The 20,718-nt window shown below is 49.7% G+C and overlaps 1 protein-coding gene across 1 annotated transcript in view; it reads left to right on the top strand.

Annotated features, from left to right (window-relative positions):
* Positions 1-15,840, top strand: part of KCNJ4 (potassium inwardly rectifying channel subfamily J member 4) — a 34,696-nt gene extending 18,856 nt beyond the window's left edge. Inside the window, 2 exon segments of the mRNA XM_020982605.2 lie at positions 13,554-13,798; positions 13,801-15,840. Of these exon segments, the coding sequence (XP_020838264.1) occupies positions 13,609-13,798; positions 13,801-14,930 (1,320 nt within the window). The 5' untranslated portion in view covers positions 13,554-13,608 and the 3' untranslated portion in view covers positions 14,931-15,840.
* Positions 15,841-20,718: the final 4,878 nt, after the last annotated feature.

Here is a 20,718-nt window from a genome sequence, read left to right as displayed (position 1 = left end):
TAACCCTTGGTTTACTGACCTGATTGACATAATTATTGACATAATCCCATAATCTGGGATGCAGATGAGCTGAAAAGGGGCCAGAAGGATAATAATAATAATAATAATAAGTATTTCTGCAGTGATTTAAGGTGCTTTACGTGTTATTTGATTTGGTCGTAGTAACTCTGGGACGCAGCTGCTATTATCATTGCTATCTTAGAGATGAGGAAATAGTCTGAGGGAGGCTACAGTGACTTGCTCTGGATCACATGGCCAAAAAGTGTCTGAGGCTGGATTTGGACCCAGAACTTCCTGTCTCCAATCCAGTGCTTTCCTCACTGTGCCACCTGGCATCACAGAATCATAGATCTAGAACATGCAGGGATCTCAGGCATCATCTAGTCCGACCGCTCCTCATTTTATAGAAACTGGCCAACAGCGGTTAAGTGACTTGCCCAAGATCACACAAGTAATAAGTGACAGAGATTTGAACCAGGTTCTCAACTTCAAAGCCAGTTCTCTCTCCATTGTAGCAGGCTGTTGGCTGAGGTTTGAAGTCCTCAGGGACCTAGAAAGGTGGTCAGTGATGGGAAGAAGATGGGAGGAGGCATTCACCCCTTCACTAGGAGCCCACGTGTTCCTGCTCCTTCTATCTGCATGACCCCTTCTGTCCAAGGCTCTTCTTGCCCTGGGGAGGTTGGCAGTAAGGGTCGAGGAGGGCTTATTCCATCTCCTAGGGCTAATCCAAGATTTCATCTTCCTCCTTGGTAGTGGGCATACATGCCTCCGGATCTTGGAGAAGGGGGCACTTTGTGGGGAGGTCCCTGGGTGGGGAAATAGCCACTTCATTGAAAGACCTTTAATCGCCCATCTGTGTTGATGCCTTTTTGCACAGTAAATTGGGAAATCAGAGTGTCAGAGCTGGGAGGGAACTTAGAACATAGAATGTCAGAGCAGGGAGGGGACATAGAACATAGAACATCAGAGTTGGGAGGGAACTTAGAACATGGAAAGTCAGAGCTGGGAAGGAGCTTAGAATAGAGAATGTCAGAGCTAGGAAGAAGCTTAGAACATGAAATAGAGCTGGAAAGGAGCTTAGAACATGGAATATGTGAGGTGGGAAGGAGCTTTGAATAGGGAATGTCAGAACTGGGAGGGAGCTTAGAATAAAAAATCAAAACTTGAACCTGGGACTCCACTTCCAGGCTGGCGCTCTGCACTGGCTTTCTGCGCTCCACCTAAGTAACTGAGCAAAACTCTTTAAGGTTGGGGGAGGAGGAGGAGGGGCAGCGCCTTTCCTCCCCTGCCCCTCCGCTTCCTGGCAGACTCACCTTGGTAGGATGCTGAAGGTTGTAGTCATGGAACCATATCTTTTCTTTGAACCTGCCCCATGGCTTCTTCCCCTGCCGGGGTTTCTTAACTTGGGGTCCACAGACCCCTAAGATGTCCAGGGATAGATTTCAGGGGATTCTTGAACTTGGATGGGAGAAAAGTACATCTTTCTTTCAATAGAATCGCTTTCTTTTGCAATCCAATGCATTTGAGCATGCATTTAAAGACCTCATTCTGAGAAGGGGTCTGCGGGCCACCCCAGACTGTCTGCCAGAGGGGTCCAACATGCAAAAATGATGACGACCATTTGCCCTACGCCCATGAACCTGACCCTGCTTCAGGGAAGCCGTCACTTGGCTTCTTAGGCAAAGGGGCCAAGTCCCCTCCCCAGATCGCCCCCTCTGCTGACTCCTCCCACCTATTTGCTCCCCAAAGGCTCCCCAAGCACTTTGTAGAAGAGATCTTATTTAAACCTCATAACAGCCCGAGGGAGGAGGGAGGCAGAACACAGACGAATCTCCCCATTTTACAGAGGAGGGAATTGAGAATCAGATGAAGTGATTTAGGCAAGTCCCTAAGGTCACTCAGGTATTGAGTGGCTGGCCAAGTCAGGACCACAGCAGAGAATCCGGGTCCCAGACTCTCCGTCCCATCTCACCACCTGGCCTGTGTCCCCATCCTCCACAAATCTCCAGGAACCTCGAAGGGATGATTGGGAGACATGGGCAGCCTCAGTTTGAAGAGCCCACTTGTCCGAAAATAACTCCCCATCCCCCCGCCCCGCCAAAGGCACACACCATTAGAATCGCTGTCTTCAAAGGCGGTCATGTGGCAGGAGGATTAGATGCCTGGACCTTGAAGGCAGAAATAGGAACGATGGGTCAGGGAGGAGCTGAATTTTGGTTTAAGAGAATGACGACCTTAGTGGATTAGAGCCAGTCAAAAACGAGGTAGTCTGTCTCAATAGGTAGTGAGTTATTTGTCACTGGAGGTATGTAAGGACAGCCTGGGTAACCATGCGATAGGCAGGCTGGAGAGGAGATTCTTGTACTGGGTAAGAGGTTAATTGAGGCAAACCCTGAGATTCTTTCATTTAAACTTGAATGGGAAGGGTGCTGGGTTTGCAGTCTGAGGACCTGAGTTCGAATCCTATAACTGGCACAGACCACCATATGACCTTGGGCAGATCACTGCTTCTGTCAGCCCCCAAATGAGGAGGTTGGACTTTGAGATCTTTTCCAGCTCTAGATCTCTGATTTCCAGGGTTCCCATCCAGCCCTGACATTCTGTATTCTGAGCAAGGTTCCTTCAACCTCTAGATCTCCGAATTCTTTTTCTGTTGGAGGCAGTTGGAGTTAAGTGACCTGCCCAGGGTCACACAGCTAGTAAGTGTCTGAGTCTGGATTCGAACTCAGGCTTTCCGGACCCTTGCGCCGTTGCTGTATTTTCTGTGCCATCTAGCTGCCCCCTAGATCTCTGACGTCCAAGGGCCTCACTGAGCCCTGACATTCTGTGTTCTAAGACCCCTTCCGGCTCTAGAGCTGTGAAACACTTTCAGTGCCAAATGGAGGAATCTGCATTTTACCCTGGAGGCAAGAAGGAGCTTGAGGAGATTGCTGAGCTGGTGAGGGACCTGGCCAGAGCCATGCTTTCAGAAGGTCAGTTTGGCAGCTGCATGGAGGCTGGAGAGGACAGAGGGGAGGCAGGGCTGAATTAGCCCCTTTCCTGGGGGCAGGCAGTGCCAGGGCAGTGACAAGGTGCCCTTCAGGTGCTCCCTGTGGTAGCACTGGTTACATACTCCTCAGATATCTGTGAGTCCATGAAGGCGGGGAAGATGCCCTCTCTCAGCCTTGCATCTCCCTCAGCCCAGAGTAAGGTCCTCTGCTCACTCATTCCAACTGCTCTGGGATCTCATCAAGGTGTCTACTTTCTCCCAGTGCTTATGGCTGTCCATCTCTGTCTGCTCATCCATAGCCTTCTTTGGCCCCATAGGCCATTGGGTCCAACTTCCTTAATTTGCAGATAAGAAAACTGAGGTCCAGTCAGCTGCCCAGAGTCACAAAGGCCATAGGATCTTAGGGTCATAGAATTAGAACCAGAAAGTTTTTAAAGGCAGTCTTGTGCGGTGGATAAAGTTCTGGCCTTAGAGTCAGGAAGACCTGAGTTCAAATCAGACCTCAGACACTTACTATGTGGCCCTGGGCAAGTCACTTCACCCTGTTTGCCTCAGTTTCCTCATCTGTAAAATGATCTGGAGAAGAACATGGCAAACTACTCCAGTATTTTTCCCAAGAAAACCTTCATGAAGAGTCAGAAGTCCAACCACTTGATGTTAATGAAATAAGGAAATTGAGGTTGAGAGGGACACGTTAACTGACCCAGGGTCACACAGAGCTGGGACTTGAACCCAGGTCCTCTGACCCCAAAGCCAGCGCTCTGTCTTCTGAGTCATACACTGCTTCTTCCGCCATTCCACAGGGGCTCCACCCGCCATGGTGATGACCCTCCTCCACATGTTTTGACTTTGCTTGGCTACCGAGTTACCCATCGGCCATCCCCCCTTCTTCTGATTATGTGAATGACTCCTCTCTTTTTTCTCCTTGTCTTACATTTCTCTGATTACCTTCACAATAAAGGTTTGTTAAACATACATTGAGCGAGTGAATGAATCAGGGAGAAGCAGGAGACAGAGAAGAAGAAGATGGGAGAAGAGATGGGAGAAGAGAAGAAGAGATGAGAGGGGCAGGCAAGGGGAGACAGTGAGTGTCAGAGCCTTTTCATTCACTCAGAGACTCAGAAAGGTGGGTTCATTGGCAAAGGGGCTCCCAGGGAGGAATTCCCTCTCCCCATGCAGGTCAGCACCACTTAGAGGACCTAGAGGTTGACCAAATTGCTTGGGCTCACATAGTCAGAGCATGTCAGAGGCTAGATTTGAACTCAAGTCCTCCTGATGCCAAGGCCATATTGATAATCACGATGCCACACTGATACTCATTATTCATTCAATTTATTAAGCACCCCCTGTGGATGAGGCTTTGAGGTACAAAGACAAAACTGTCCCCTGCCCTCAAAGAGCTTGCATTCTATTGGGATCTGGGACGGAACATACCTCATGGATCCAGAGAAGTACAGGGAGGTAGGAGGCTGCATATTGAGTTTGGGGAATGATGAGTGGTCCTAGGGTTGGTTTGACTTAAATACTGAATACACAAAAAAGAATAAGGGTCACAGATCTGGAGCTGGAAGAGATGGCTTAGGGGCCATCTGGTGAAGTGACTTAGCCAAGGTTCCTCTGACTCCAAATTCCTCACTCTTTCCTCTGTACCATGCTGGAAAGGTACATGAGTACTGGACTGACTGCCCAGGCTAAGACCTGTTGTTTTATCTTAGAGGCAGTAGGGAGCTGTGGAAAGTTCTTGGCCAGGGCAGTGGCATGGTCAGGCTTGTGCTCCAGACCAGCCCTAGTCTGAATTGGCCATTGTAAATCTGAGCAGGAAATAAGACAGGACACCTCTCTCCTTGGAACAGGGATTCCCCAGCACAGGCAGAGAATCATGCTCTGTGCTCCGAGGACCTCAGAGCTGAATGCAATCCCTTGTTGAAGGTGTAGCACTCTCCAGGCTTTGAATTCTGTTCTAGGGCCCCTCCAAACTCTGACATTCTCTATTCTAGAATCCTTCCAAGCTCTGACATTCTAAATTCTAGGGTCCCTCCAAACTCTGACATTCTTTGTACTAAGGTCTCTCTAAGCTCTGACATTCTAGGTTCTAAGGTCTTTCCAAACTCTGACATTCTCTATTCTAGATTCCTTCCAAGCTCTGACATTCTAAGTTCTAAAGTCACATTGAGCTCTGACATTCTTTGTACTAAGGTCTCTCCAAGCTCTGACATTCTAGGTTCTAAGGTGTCTCCAAACCCTGACATTCTAGGTTCTAAGGTCTTTCCAAACTCCGACATTCTTTGTTCTAGATTCCTTCCAAGCTCTGACATTCTAAGTTCTAAGGTCACATTGAGCTCCGACATTGTTTGTACTAAGGTCTCTCCAAGCTCTGACATTCTTTGTTGTAAGGCCCCTGTCATTTCTAACATTCCATGTTCTAAGGTACTTCCCAACTCTCATGTTCTATGTTGGAGAATTTCTTCTGACTCCTGGACTCTAGATTTCTACAAAGTTCAGCCGCAGGATAGATCACAGCAGCCAAGGAAGGCTCTCTCAGAAAGGTGCCATTGATCTAGGCCCTGAAGATGAGGAGGCATTAGAAAGGGGAGAGAGGAAGGGCAGAGGTGGAGGCTAGGTGGAGAGCGCCTGTTTCTGGTTCTCCCCCAGCAGGGACAGGGACTCTTTTTTGATCATCCCTACTCATGCTCCCCAGGGCCCTGAGTTCAAGTGGTGGGTCCCTCCCTGAGGCAGGAGACAGAAGGGCCTCAATTCCAGGATGTGTTGGGGGCCAGTGTCTGTCCCTGATTCCTTTGTGCATTCGCATGGAATATGTTCCCAGCAGAGACACTGCAGCTAAGGCCAGCCTCTGCCTCCTCTCCTCATTCACGTGGAGGCCTTTTAGGGGAGAGTTTTGGGTGGAGGAGGCTTTGTTGCTGGCTTTTTGGAGGCAGGAAGTTAGGAAAGCTGAGACAAGAGAAGGTAGGGCTTTGGGCCTAGTCTGTTCCAAAGGAATAGAAAACCCTAAGAGGAGGGCTAGAACTTCTTACCTCGGAAGGGAAATTGTAGGATTTCCCCAGCCTTGCAGAATGGTGCAAGCTCTAAGGAGGATCTGCCCTCTGGAAGGATTCTTTTTTAGAATGAAAGACATACCCCTCTCCCCATAGCCTCCTGCCACAAGCACATATTAAGCTAGGTCTGTGGAGCCTAGCTAGTGTCACCTTGGGCAAGTCACTTTCATTCTCTGGGCCTCAGTTTCCTCATTTGTTAAAGGATTTGGAACTAGGTGATCTCTGATGTCCTTTCCGGCTTGAAAATTCTGTTTTAAAGTCTACCCAGCTCTGAAGTGCCCGGTTCTAAGGGCCCTCCTAGCTCTGAGATTCCCTGTTCTAAGCTCCCTCCCACCTCTGACATGCCCCGTTCTAAGGCCTCTCCCAGCTCTGACATGCCCTGTTCTAAGGCCTCTCCCAGCTCTGACATTCCTTGTTCTAAGACCCCTCCCAGCTCTGACATCCCCTGTTCTAAGGCCTTTCCCAGCTCTGACGTACCCTGTTCTAAGGCCCCTCCCAGCTCTGACATCCCCTGTTCTAAGCTTCCTCCCAGCTCTGACATTCTCTGTTCTAAGGGCCCTCCCAGCTCTGAGATTCCCTGTTCTAAGCTCCCTCTCACCTCTGACATGCCCTGTTCTAAGGCCTCTCCCAGCTCTGACATGCCCTGTTCTAAGGCCTCTCCCAGCTCTGACATACCCTGTTCTAAGGCCCCTCCCAGCTCTGACATACCCTGTTCTAAGCTCCCTCCCACCTCTGACATGACCTGTTCTAAGGGCCCTCCCAGCTCTGACATCCCCTGTTCTAAGCTTCCTCCCAGCTCTGACATTCTCTGTTCTAAGGCCTTCCCAGCTCTGATATTCCCTGTTCTAAGCTCCCTCCCAGCTCTGACATTCTCTGTTCTAAGGGCCCTCCCAGCTCTGACATCCCCTGTTCTAAGGCCCCTCCCAGCTCTGACGTCCCCTGTTCTAAGCTCCCTCCCTGCTCTGACTTTCTAAGGTTTTCCACATGCAGTTTCACAGAAGAGCCAGCCCCTGTCCCTACCCGCCAGGGCTCACAGTGCAGTAGGTGGGTAAGACAAATACTCCAATGAATGAATCTAAGAGCAGGTAGGAATCACATCGCTTAGAAATGAGAATTCTGGGCTGTGCAGATGCCCAAAGGCTCCCTGCCCTCAGCTATTTAAATGAGATTCTCCTGGTACTCACTCCCTGGTTTTCCCTTCTGCTCCAGGCACAGTGTGGTCCTAAGCCTGGACTTGAGTGGAGATCAGGAGGAAGGAGCCTAGCCTGGGCGTGGCTTCTGGTCCCACGGCTGCCACTGAGGTGCCACGTGGCTTGGGGACAATCACTTCACGTCTGGGGATTCACTGCAGGAGATTAGGTGCTGGTTCTCCCTGAGGTCCCTTCCATCTCGGGATCCTTTGGTCTCATGACCCTTGTAGCACCTGCAGTTTGTGAACTTCGGTGGGCCACGGGCCGTGGGCCGTGGGCCGTGGACCAATCTGTAGGGCTGACTCTTGGTTTGTCTCAGTCAGAATTTTTGTTGGGGGCAGGAGACCGAGTGAGGAACCAGACCCAACAGAGTCACTTTGGCCGAGCTTCACGGTCTGACGTTGGGAGAACAGTGGGAATGGAAGATGGGAGGAAGAACTTTTCAGGACCGTTCCTGAGCCCTGTGGTATCTGTCCCCCCATCCCAATCCCATTTAGAGTTGCCCTGGGAGCCAGCGCGGTAATGGAGGGAGAGCAGTACAGCTTCTTAGCTGACTCCTCGTTGCTACCTGTGGGTCCCTAGATAATTCACCTTTCCTCTATGGGTCTCAGTGGTTCCATTTGTGAAACACAGGGATCAGGTTATTTACAAGGATCTTCCCAGCTCTGAATCCCGATCCTTGGATTCCCCCTCCCTTCCTTACAAACGATGATCTTTCTTCTTGGATCCCAAGAGCCACCTAGCTTTAGTCTCTCCTTTGCATTCTGCTAATTCTCATCATCGTCATCAGTTCCCCACCTCTCCCCTCTACTAGGCTAGAAAGATAATGAGTTGCCTCTTGGACGTCTTGAGCTGGACATGCCTTTGGGATGTCAGGTTGGCAATACTAGTGAGGGCAAAGGTGGTGCATTCCTGGACCTCAGGAGACATTCAGGCCAAGCCTTGGGCATAGAGAGGAGACTCACACTCACCCTATCTAGAAGGAAACTCATTCCTTTTCCCTCCCAAACTCCCCTTCAGCGATGCTCCCCTAGCTCTGCTGAAAGTTCCACCCTCCTCCTGGACAGCCACATTCCCAAGCTCAGCATCGGGGCCAGTCAGTTGACGAATCTTGTCAATTATCCTTCCTCTCCACTTCCACCGCAACCCTCCTAGCTCAAACCCTCCGTCCTTCTCTCCTGGAATACTTCATTAACCTCCCAATCCCTCTTCCAGTCTTTAGTCTCTCCCCTCCCAAGCCCCTGCTCTGAACAGCTGCCAACTTGATTTTCCCAAGTGAGTCTCTGTCCCTTCACTGCTCAGAGAACTCCAGTAGCTTCCTGTTGTCTGTTCTTCTGGCTGGCTTTTAAGCCCTCTGCAATCTGGCTTTGGTGCTACCTTGGCAAGTTTATCCTAAGTTACTCCTTTCTTGGGATTTTCATTTGACCCAAATGGGCCTACTTGCTGCCCCACATGGGGTCCTTGCCATCTTTTCTCTCCACGCCTTCGTAGAGGCTCTTCCCCAGGTCTGGAAGCACTTTCCCTACCCTTCCTTCCCCGAAGAATGCCTTCATTTCCTTCCAAGATCAGCTTCCGGCCACCTCCTTCAGGAAGTCCATTCTGATCTACCTAGTCGCTACCTAGCCCTGCTCCTAGAAATTATTTTGTATTTCAATGTCTATATGTTTCTCCCTGAGAGAATGTGAAATGTTTGAAGGCACAGACTGTTCTGTGTGTGTGTTTTGTCTCTGTAACCCCAGCACCTCACACGCTATGAGGCTTAATAAATGCCTGTTAATGGACGATCTATTTCTATTCCTGGCCCTGCTGAGTTCAAATCCCACTCCAGACACTTACTAGTTGTGTGACTTTGAGCTACTCATGTAACTTCTCTCAGCCTCAGTTTCCTCATTTGTAGAATGGGGATAATTATAGCACTTCTCAGGGTTGTTGTGAGGATCAAATGAAGTTAATATTTGTAAAGTGCTTTATAAAACTTAAAGTGTCATATAAGTACTATATCACCATCACCATCACCACCATCATCACTATCATCACCACCATCACCACAACCATCACCACCATCACCACCATCATCATCACCACCATCACCACCATCACCACCATCATCACTATCATCACAACCATCACCACCACCATCACTATCACCATCATCATCATCATCATCATCACCATCATCACCATCACCGTCATCACCATCACCATCATCACCATCATCACCATCACCGTCATCACCATCACCGTCATCACCATCATCACCATCACCACCATCATCACCATCACCACCATCATCACTATCATCACCACCATCACCACCATCATCACTATCATCACCACCATCACCACACCATCACTATCACCATCATCATCATCATCATCACCACCATCACCACCATCATCACTATCATCACCACCATCACCACCACCATCATATCACCATCATCATCATCATCATCACCACCATCACCACCATCATCACTATCATCACCACCATCACCACCACCATCACTATCACCATCATCATCATCATCATCACCACCATCACCACCATCATCACTATCATCACCACCATCACCACCACCATCACTATCACCATCATCACCATCATCATCACCATCATCACCATCACCATCATCACCATCACCGTCATCACCATCACCATCATCACCATCATCACCATCACCGTCATCACCATCACCGTCATCACCATCATCACCATCACCACCATCATCACCATCACCACCATCATCACCATCATCACCATCACCGTCATCACCATCACCATCATCACCATCATCACCATCACCACCATCATCACCATCATCATCATCACTACTACAGAGCCTGGGAAACAGCAAGCATTTGATGCATACTGAATTGACCTGCAAACATAGATTATCAGAGCTGGGAATGACCATCTTAGAGACCGTCCAACCCAAGTTTCTCATGTAGAGATGGAGCATAAGGACATTTGGAGGAGAGAGGGAAAGTGAGCACCTGATTGCTTGGGAGCGTTCCCTCTCCCGGGCTGAGGCTGTGTCCCCAGGACAATTCCTGGGAAGTGGATGCAAACAGCCCTTGATGCGGGGTCGTTTAGCCCTCAGGGCAGTGTCATTCTCTGCAGCACACTGCCCCTGAAGTGCAACAAAATTGGGAGATTTCTCCCATCTTCCCACTCGTTCTCCTTCTCCCATTCCTAACCTTGGCTGGTTGCCAGCTAATCCCAGCTGAGGTGCCAGTTAATACAAGCAGGTGGTTTTCCCCTTTCCCAGAAGCAAGTGCTTTCTAACAGGGCTTTGGAACCATCCCTCCCACCCCCAAACCTTCAGAATCAAAGTGAATTGATCCCTAGTATGATGTATTATAGAGACAATCCAGGGCTAGGAGCCAGAAGACCTGGCCTTCAGTCCTGGCTCTGCTGGCCAGCTTCCTATGGGGCTTTGGTTGTCGCCTCCCCTCTGTGGACCTCAGTTTCTATCTCTGTAAATAAGAGATTGGAATTAGAGGTCCTCTACTGACTCCTCCATTTCTCACTTTTGGTGGATCTCTGTGTCTGGGTCCTTTTCCAGCTCTTCCATTCTGTGGCTCTAATGGTGGAATTTCAGGCACAGTGACAGTAGAGAGGGGAAGCTTTTCAGGAGGGGGCAGAGCAACCTTCCTAGTGTCTTTGGAATAATGGTCTATTTGCCTGTTTTGCTGAAGCATACAGCAGGAACCTGCAAGTAACAACCCTCCTCAACTCCTCAAATAATTCTGAGGGCTGAGCCCACACCCTTCCATCCCTACTGCTATTTCCCTACCCCAACTCCCATCCCCCAGTGCTAATAGCCCCTGCAGCGGGTGGTGATGCCATAGACTGGCACAGAGGAGTAATGGTCATGTTTCTCTGCTGTTGTCACCAGGGGTGGGTAGCAAGGACAGGAGCACCCAGAGCCAGGAGGGGCCGAGGGAAGGGGGGTTGGGTGGGGAGACGCTGGGGAGAGTTTCTCCCAGGGAAGCTGCCACCACTTGAGCTGTTGATCTCTAAATTACAGCACTGCCTCTTGAGCCTGGACGCCGGCAGCAGCCGCACTGTTGCTGTGGAAACTGAGTCGTCCTGAACCCGGGGAAGTGTATAAACACTGCTACAGACACACAATTAGATCAACAAGAAGAATAGAACAGAAAATAGCAACTCCCTGCCTTCCATAATTCTGGGCCAAAATGTTACTGGGAGCCATTGCCCAGCCTCCCCCTCCCTGCCCACCCTGGCCCTGCTGGTGGTGGAGACTCGGCTGGCACCAGGCGGGCCAGGGATGGAGAGGTCCCTTGGCTGCCTCCTTCTGTGCTCCAGACGGATGGGGGAGTGAGGGACAAAGGAGGTGTTTGTCATGGCTGAGGCAGCCTTGGGGGAAGGGGCTGACTGAGCTTTCACTCAGGTTGTGGCCAGGCCACCTCTCCATGACCTTCATGGACCCCCTCAGCTGCTACTTCCCATCGCCATTGTCATTACCATTGTCCCCACGGTCATCAGCGCTGCCATGGTTACACTCGTCACTGTTATTATCACCACGGTCAGCATCCTCTTGTCACCATCATTATTACCACTGTCCTTGTGGTCATCGTTGTCACTACCACTAGCAACATCATCACCATTGTCCCTATGACCAGCCTCACCATCTTTGCTGTTGTCACCATGGCCGCCATGTCTCCTGTCTCTCTCACTATCACCACTGTCACCATCTTTGCCATTATCATCATGACCATGACCATCTCCGTCACCATCACTGTTATCACCATTGTTATACCCACCATCACCTCTCCTTCCTGGGCTTGCTTGCTCATTTGTGGCATGGGGGTCTTGGAGTCCGAAGGGACTTCGGAGGGACATCATCTCTTCCCCCCACACCAGTAGCACGATGTCATTGCATGACGTCTCTAACCAGCCATTGCTTCTTTAACCTCTTCTTGGACTCCACATTTAGCAGAGACCTCTCTGTGTCTTGAGTCACCCATTTCCCTTTGGAAGAGCTCTTGGTGTTGAGAAGATCTTCATACTGAGCTGAAATCTGTCTCTGTGAGGTCCCGTTACCCCAGTGCCTTGCCTTCTGCCCCGAGCCTTAATGTAGTGGAGAAAGGACATTGGACTTGGAACAAATAAAAACATCTGGGCTCTGTTGTGGGCAATGACATTTACCAGCTGTGTGGGAGAAAGCTGGAACTGGATTCGACCTTAGGAACCATCCTATCCAACTTTCCAGCATTAGAGAGGCAGGAAATGCAGGCCTAGAGAGAAGAAGGGACTTACTTATCCTGGGCCACAGAGACAGGAAGGAGCTGAGCTGGGCTCCAAACCGAGATCCCCAACTCCCTGTCCAGGGCTTCCTTTCACCCTACATATCACTTCCCCCTCAGAACCTCCATTTCCTCATCTGTGAAATGGGGATGATAACTGTTGTTCTGCTAACACACCTCACAGGGCTTTGCTTCAGAAAGCAATTTGGAAACATCAAATCCCTAGAGAAACAGGAGCTATTTTAATCCAGTGAGATAATGCAATCCAAGTTCTTTCCAAATACCACAGCACTGCACATAGGCAGGGGATTTATTACCATCGCGATCATTTTATTATTTTTCTGTTTGGTGACCCTCAGCAAACGTTTATTAAGTGCCCACTGTGACATGCCAGGCACGGGCTTGCTGACCACTGGGGATGCAAATACAAAAGCAAGATAGACCCCCAACCCTGCAGGAGCCCATGTCTGACTGAGCGTCCTCAGGAAGTGACTTATTTTTGGAACCAACCTGTGCTTTCATCCACGTAGAGTACTTCCAGCAAGGAAGCACCCTTCACCAATTCCCCATCACCTACCCTACAATGTAGAGTCTGAATAGAGGCAGCTGGGCAGAGCAGTGAATACATCCTTGGGCCTGGAGTCAGGAAGACCTGAGTTCAAATCCAGCGCCAGACACCTACTAGCTGTGTGACACTGAGCAAGTCACTTAATCCCATTTGCCTCAGTTTCCTCATCTGTAAAATGGGGATTAATAATACAGACCTCCCAGGGAGGTTGTGAGGATCAAATGACATGATATTTGTGAAATCACTTAGCCGGTGCTGTATAAATATTAGTTGTTGTAGTAGGGTTTTCTAGAGCATTGAGAGGTTATATAACTTGCTCAAGGTCACACAGACAAACCATCTTCCTGGATCTGAGGCTGACTCTATTCACTCCACTGGCGGACATCTACCTCCCAGCAGATGATCGCGGCTCCTCCTTTCCTTGGCTAACCCTCGTTTAGCGGCTCCCCTAATGTCTGGCCACTGTGTCTCCTCTCCAGGTCTGGCTCCATCCCGGGTGGTGAGGACAGCTGCTGGAGCTCTGCCCGGGGCGGGATGAACGGACACAGCCGGAACGGGCAGGCCCACGCCCCCCGGCGGAAGCGCCGCAACCGATTCGTCAAGAAGAATGGCCAGTGCAACGTTTACTTCGCCAACCTCAGCAACAAGTCCCAGCGTTACATGGCCGACATCTTCACCACCTGCGTGGACACGCGCTGGCGGTACATGCTGATGATTTTCTCCGCCGCTTCCTGGTCTCGTGGCTTTTCTTCGGCCTCCTCTTCTGGTGCATTGCCTTCTTCCACGGCGACCTGGACCCCGGCCCAGCCCCAGCACCCGGACCTGCTGGAGCGGGCCCCGGGGGAGGCGGGAGCCCACCTCCCGCGACTGTCAAGCCTTGCATCATGCATGTGAACGGCTTCCTGGGAGCCTTTCTTTTCTCAGTAGAGACACAGACCACCATTGGCTATGGCTTTCGCTGTGTGACAGAGGAGTGCCCATTGGCCGTCATGGCCGTGGTGGTGCAGTCCATCGTGGGCTGTGTCATCGACTCCTTCATGATCGGCACCATCATGGCCAAGATGGCACGGCCCAAGAAGCGGGCCCAGACGCTGCTCTTCAGCCACCACGCTGTCATCTCCGTGAGGGATGGCAAGCTCTGCCTCATGTGGAGGGTGGGCAACCTACGGAAGAGCCACATCGTGGAGGCCCACGTCCGGGCCCAGCTCATCAAACCGTACATGACAGAGGAGGGTGAGTACCTGCCCCTGGACCAGCGGGACCTCAATGTGGGCTACGACATCGGGCTGGACCGCATCTTCCTGGTGTCCCCCATCATCATCGTCCATGAGATTGATGAGGAGAGCCCCCTCTATGGTATGGGCAAAGAGGAGCTGGAGTCGGAGGACTTTGAGATTGTGGTCATCCTAGAGGGCATGGTCGAGGCCACAGCCATGACCACCCAGGCCCGCAGCTCCTACCTGGCCAGTGAGATCCTCTGGGGCCACCGCTTTGAGCCCGTGGTCTTTGAGGAGAAGAGTCACTACAAAGTGGACTACTCACGTTTCCATAAGACCTACGAGGTGGCCGGGACACCATGTTGCTCGGCCCGTGAGCTCCAGGAAAGCAAGATCACGGTCCTTCCTGCCCCTCCACCACCGCCCAGTGCCTTCTGCTATGAGAACGAGCTGGCACTCATGAGCCAGGAGGAGGACGAACTAGAGGAGGACGTGGCTGGCTTGGGGCTGGAAGGCGGCTCCAAGGAAGATGGCGGCATCATTCGCATGCTGGAGTTTGGGAGCCACCTGGATTTGGAGAGGATGCAGTCCACCTTGCCCCTCGACAACATCTCCTACCGCCGGGAGTCAGCCATCTGACCTCCTGCCCTCCCGTCCAGCCCTGTGTCCCCTTTGTCACCTTGGGCCCTGATGTACCCCCATTCCCTAGCCTCTTGTGGGAAGATCCCCCTTTCTAGACAGGAGAAGGACCAGCAGACTGTGATCATCCCCTTCCTCAGTATCCCTGGGACAAACGCTCTTCCCTCCCAAGGACAGAACCCACCCAGGCCATAGGAACCCTTCTGGTGGCCGCCTGGGGCCTCGAGAAGAGCAGGATGCCTTCTCACTTCAGTGCCCAAGAATTAGACTCTGGCAACAGGGAAGCCCCTATCCCTGAGTTCTGCCGAGTCAACCATTCCACGCCATCTGCTGCTGTGGGCCTGACTCCACTTGGGGACCCAGAACTGCCCAACATGGCACCCCTAGGCCCTTCCAGGATATGCCCCCAGTTGCCCTGAAGAACTTTGGGAAGTTTCCTGGGACAGATACAGGGGCAGGAGGCTCACACAGAGGCCAGGGCTAGAAGGCTGGTAGGGGGGAAGTAGAAGGAAAGGTTTACCTTGCATGTTAGTGACCTGTCACACATCCTTTTGTAAATATATACATATATATAAAGACAAGAAAGATCTAATCCAGATTCTTCAATTTCCAGGGGCAGGATGGGGAGATGAAGCTGGGCCCCTTGTCCTCTCCCTCATGGACTGGCCCTTAGAGCCAGTGGTCCTTGGGCCATCTCAGAATGAGGGGGTGCTGACTCAGGAGGCCCCCAGGGACAGGGCCGGAGCGCCACTCCCTTCATGTGCCAGTCCCACCTCTGCTGGTCCCCCAGCTGCCCACTCCCAGCTTCTGCCCCTCCTCTCTACCCTTCCAACACACACATCTGTACAATGGGATTTTTAATTATTTTTAATAAAGTATCCAATCCTCTTGGAGCCACACGGGCCAAAAGGAGGGAGAGAAAGAGACCTAGAGTATGAGAGGCATGTCTACCGTCCTCCTGGGGGCTTGTTTGTTGGGATTTGGGGGAAGGGGGGAGGAAGAAGGCAGAGGCAGGAGGGGTCAATAGGATGTAATAACAATAACCCTTTCCATGTAGAGGCAGCAGAGTTTGTGGAAGGGGCACTGGAGACAGAGAGAGAAGACCTGGGTTTGATTCCTGGGTCTGCTTATTAACTGTGGAGATCTTAGGGAAGCCACTTCCTGGCTCTGGGACTCAGTTTCTTAGAATTGAGGAATTGGAAGGAGCCTTGGAGATCATCTTTTCCAACCCTTATCTGGGCAAGCATAACAAACCAGCCTCTGCTGAAAGACCTTCAGTGATGGGGAACTTACATGTCCCTCTAAAGCAGCCCGTCTTCTTTTGGACAGCTCCAGTGGGGAGGAACTTTTCCTTCCTAGAAACTAAATTTGTCCTTGCAATATCTACCCATGGCTCTTGGGGCCAAGCAGATCAAATCCAATCCCTCTTCCATATGGAAGCCTTCCAAATGCTTGAGGCACATCTCAGGAGCCTCCCCTGCTCCTGGCTCATCATCCCCATTTTTTTTTGCGATGGATCCTTAAGTAATGGGATCTCAAAGTCCTTTACTGTCTTGACCACCCCACTCTGGACACTATAATGCGATGCCCAGATGTGTGTCCATCTTCAAAGCAAAGGGCTTTGCCTGGATAATCTCTGAGGTCCTTCTGAGCTCTATGTCCTGAGGTCCTGCTGTTTCTAGCATGAATTAAACGCCTTCATGTTTGGAAAGGGCTTTGCATTGTGCCTGATATATAGTGGGCATTTAATAAAAGCTTGTTCCTTTTCCTCCCCCACCCCTTTTGATCCTTATGACAGGCTATGAAATAGTGTTTTGGGAACTCATGTTTCCAGGACCCTTTTCTCACCACAGCCCTGGAGGCAGTAGTGTTCGAGGTTGTATCTCCATCATATGGGTGAGGAAATTGGGGCATGGGGAGAGGGGAAATGACCCCACCCCAGGGAGGACTAGAAAGGGATCCTGTAGGACAAGAGATTTAGAGCTGGAAAGGACCTGAGAAGTCATTAAGTCCAGCTCCCTCTTTTTACAGATGAGGAAACTGAGTCACAGAGAAGTGAAGGGGTTCATCCAAAGTAAAAAACGAAAGTATCTAGGGGCAGCTAGGTGGCTCAGTGGATACAGCACTGGCCCTGGATTCAGGAGGACCTAAGTTCAAATCCAGCCTCAGACACATAACACTTACTAGCTGTGTGACCTTGGGCAAGTCACTTAACGTCTTTACCTAGCCTTCCCACCCAAAAAAAGAAAGTATCCTTGATCACAATAAGCTTATGTTCTATTGAGGGAGACCACATGTATAGTCAAGGTAATTTGCAGGTGTGAGGTGGGGAGGCACTTGCAGCTGGCGGGGGCTGGGGGGAGGAGGACAGAGAAGGGCTTTGTGAAGAAGGTAGTGCATGAGCTCATAAGGAATCTACGGGCTCTTAAGAGGCAGAGGTGAGGAGGGAGAGAATTCCAGGGGTGGGGGACCACCTGTGCAGAGGCAGGATAGGGCATACACATCTCTCTAGTGTTATTTGGATTATCTACAGAGCACTTTCTTTTTTTTGTGAATATCTTTTTAAAACATTAATTAATTTATTTTTAGTTTTCAACATTCATTTTCATAAGATTTTTAGTTTTAAATTTTCTCCCCTCCCTTTCCCCTCCTCCCAAAGACAGCATGAAATCTGATATAGGCTCTACATATACATTCATATTAAACATATTTTCAAATTAGCCATGATATAAAGGAGAATTAGAACCAATGGGAGAAACCATAAGAAAGAAGAAACAAAACAACAAAAAAAAAAAGGAGAGCAATTAGCATGTTTCCATCTGCATTCAGACTCCATAGTTCTTTCTCTGGATGTGGATAGCATTTTCCATCATGAGTCTCTTGGAGTTGTCTTGATCCTTGCATTGCTGAGAAGAGTCTATCAAAGTCAGTCATCACACAATGTGGCTGTTACTGTGTCCAGTGTTCTCCTGGTTCTGCTCACTTCACTCAGCATCAGACCATATACGTCTTTTCAGGTTTTTCTGAAGTCACGCTATTCATCATTTCTTATAGCACAATAGTATTCCATTGCATTCATATACCACAACTTGTTCAGCCATTCCCCAATTGATGGGCATCCTCTCAATTTCCAATTCTTTGCCACCACAGAAAGGGCTGCTATCAATATTTTGTACATGTGGGTCCTTTTCCCATTTTTATGATCTTTTTGGGATACAGCCCTAGAAGTGCTATTGCTGGGTCAAAGGGTACGCACAGTTTTATAGCCCTTTGGGCATAGTTTCAAATTGCTCTCCAGAATGGTTGGATCATTTCACAACTCCACCAACAATGCATTAGTGTTCCAATTTTCCCATGTCTTCTCCCACATTTATCATTTTCCTGTTTTGTCATCTTGGCCAGTCTGATAGGTGTGATGTGGTACTTCAGAGTTGGTTTGATTTGCATTTCTCTACTTAATAATGATTTAGAGTGTTTTTTCATATGACTATAGATAGCTTTAATTTCTTCATCTGAAAACTGGCTATTCATATCCTTTGATAATTTATCAATTGGTGAATGACTTGTATTCTTACAAATTTGACTCTGTTCTCTCTATATTTTAGAAATGAGGCCTTTATCAGAGACACTGGCTGTAAAAATTATTTCACAGCTTTCCACTTCTCTTCTAATCTTGGTTGCATTGGCTTTGTTTGTGCAAAAACTTTTCAATTTAATGTAATCACCATCACAATCATCCATTTACAGAGCACTTTCTCAAGGCAACCCTTGGGGGTGAGTAATTCAAGAATTCTACAAGCAGTTAATAAGCTCCTGCCCCATAGTAATCTGGGTCTTTTCTGTAGAAAATAGCCCAGAAAACACTCTGGAAGCGAGAAAAAGGAGGCAGGAAGACTAATTAGGAGGTTGTCCCAGCAGCCCAGGTGACAGAGGTTGAGGGTCTGAATGAAGAGCATGGCCGTGGGAGTGGAGAAAAGGAGGGGAGATGTTTTACACTGATTGAATATAATGGGGTGGGGTAGTTGAGGATGCCATGAATCTGGGTGACTAGAAAGATGGTGACACCTTTGGGAGAAATAGAGAGAGGGGGAAGGGACTTGGGTTTAAGTGGAGGAAATAATGAGTTCTGCTTTGCAGATGTTCAGTTTGAGCTGCCCACAGGCTATGCAGGTATTGATAGCCAGCAAACAGCTGGAGAAATGGACCCAGAGCTCAGGAAAGAGATAATGGTTTGGTTTGTAGATTTATGAGTTATCTTAGAGTGAGATGATAACTGAACCCAGGGCAGGAGATCCTATCACCAATGGACTGAACTTAATAGAGGGGCTCAGACACCCATTTTACAGATGGAATAATAGAGAAGTGAGGGGACTGGTTTGAGACAAAGCAAGGACCAAAGGCAGGCAGTGGGCTGAGCTTGACCAGCAGCAGAGGCAAGAGCACTACCAAGGACAATAGAATGAAGGCTGTAAGGAGCTGGAGAAGTCACTTCTGGTAGGAAAGGGGGTGGGAAATCAAGGTAGGCTGTCTGGAGGAGGCGGCCTAGTGAGAGAGGTAGGCTTTCAATAGGTGGCAATAAAGAAAAGGGAACAAGAGCCAGAGGAACTGGTGTGAGTGAGGAGATCTGGCCAGGGAGGCAGGACTCAGCCATTAACATGGCGACAGAGATGAACTGATCAGATTAGGAGGCTGCCATCTTGGAGGCTAGAGATCAGGGCCCTGTTAGGATGGGAGCTGAATGGGTAAGTTAGGAGGGGACAGAGCAGGCCTGGACAGACTAGAAGATCCCTCATCCCTGAAGGTCAGACGTGACATTCCCTATTGTAAGATCCCTCCTAGCTGTGCCATTCCCTGTTGTAAGCTCCTTCCCATATCTGACATTTCCTGTTCTCAGGCCCCTCCCAGCTCTATTCCCTGTTCTAAGCTCCTTCCCAGCTCTGATATTCCCTGTTGTAAGCTCCTGACCAGCTCTGACATTCCCTATTCTAAGCTCCCTCCCGGCTCTGATATTCCCTGTTCTAAGCTCCTTCCCAGCTCTGACATTCCCTGTTCTAAGCTCCTTCCCAGCTCTGACATTCCCTGTTCTAAGCTCCTTCCCAGCTCTGACATTCTCTATTCTAAGATCTTTCCCAGTTCTGACCTTCCCTAGGTCAAGCTCCTTCCCAGCTCTGACATTCTCTGTTCTAAGACCTCTGCCAGCTCTGACATTCTATGTTCTAACATCCCTCCAAAGCTCTGACCTTCTCTGTTCCAAAGACACTCCCAGCCCTGACATTCCATGTTCTAAGCTCCATCACAGCTCTGATATCCCCTGTTCTAAGCTTCCTCCAGCTCTGTCATTCCCTGTTCTAAGCTCCTTCCTCAATCTGACATTCCCTGTTCTAAAACCTCTCTCAGCTCTGACGTTTTATATTCTAACATCCCTCCGAAGCTCTGACCTTCCCTGTTCTAAGGACCTTCCTAGCCCTGACATCCCCTGTTCTAAGCTCCCTCCCAACTCCAACATGCCTAATTCTAGGACCTCATAGAGGAAGGTTGGGAACCAAGACAAGGCAGTAACTGGCTGAGCTCAACTGTCTTCTAAGTCTTTGAAGAGCTGTCATATGGAAAAGTGATGGGATTTGTTATCTGTCCCAGAGGTCAGAATTTGGAGCAACAGGGAGGATGGGATTGAGTACAAAGCACAGAGTTACAATGTCAGGAAAAACTTCCCTAAAAATGAAAGCTGTCCCAAAGCCAAAAGGGCTTCTGTGTTAGGTAAGTGAGCTCCCTGTTACTGGAGGTATTC

Source organism: Phascolarctos cinereus, unplaced genomic scaffold (assembly GCF_003287225.1).
Source record: "Phascolarctos cinereus isolate Bilbo 61053 unplaced genomic scaffold, phaCin_HiC Scaffold_1;HRSCAF=81, whole genome shotgun sequence".
NCBI lineage: Eukaryota > Metazoa > Chordata > Mammalia > Diprotodontia > Phascolarctidae > Phascolarctos > Phascolarctos cinereus.
This window is presented reverse-complemented; position numbering and strand designations above follow the sequence as displayed.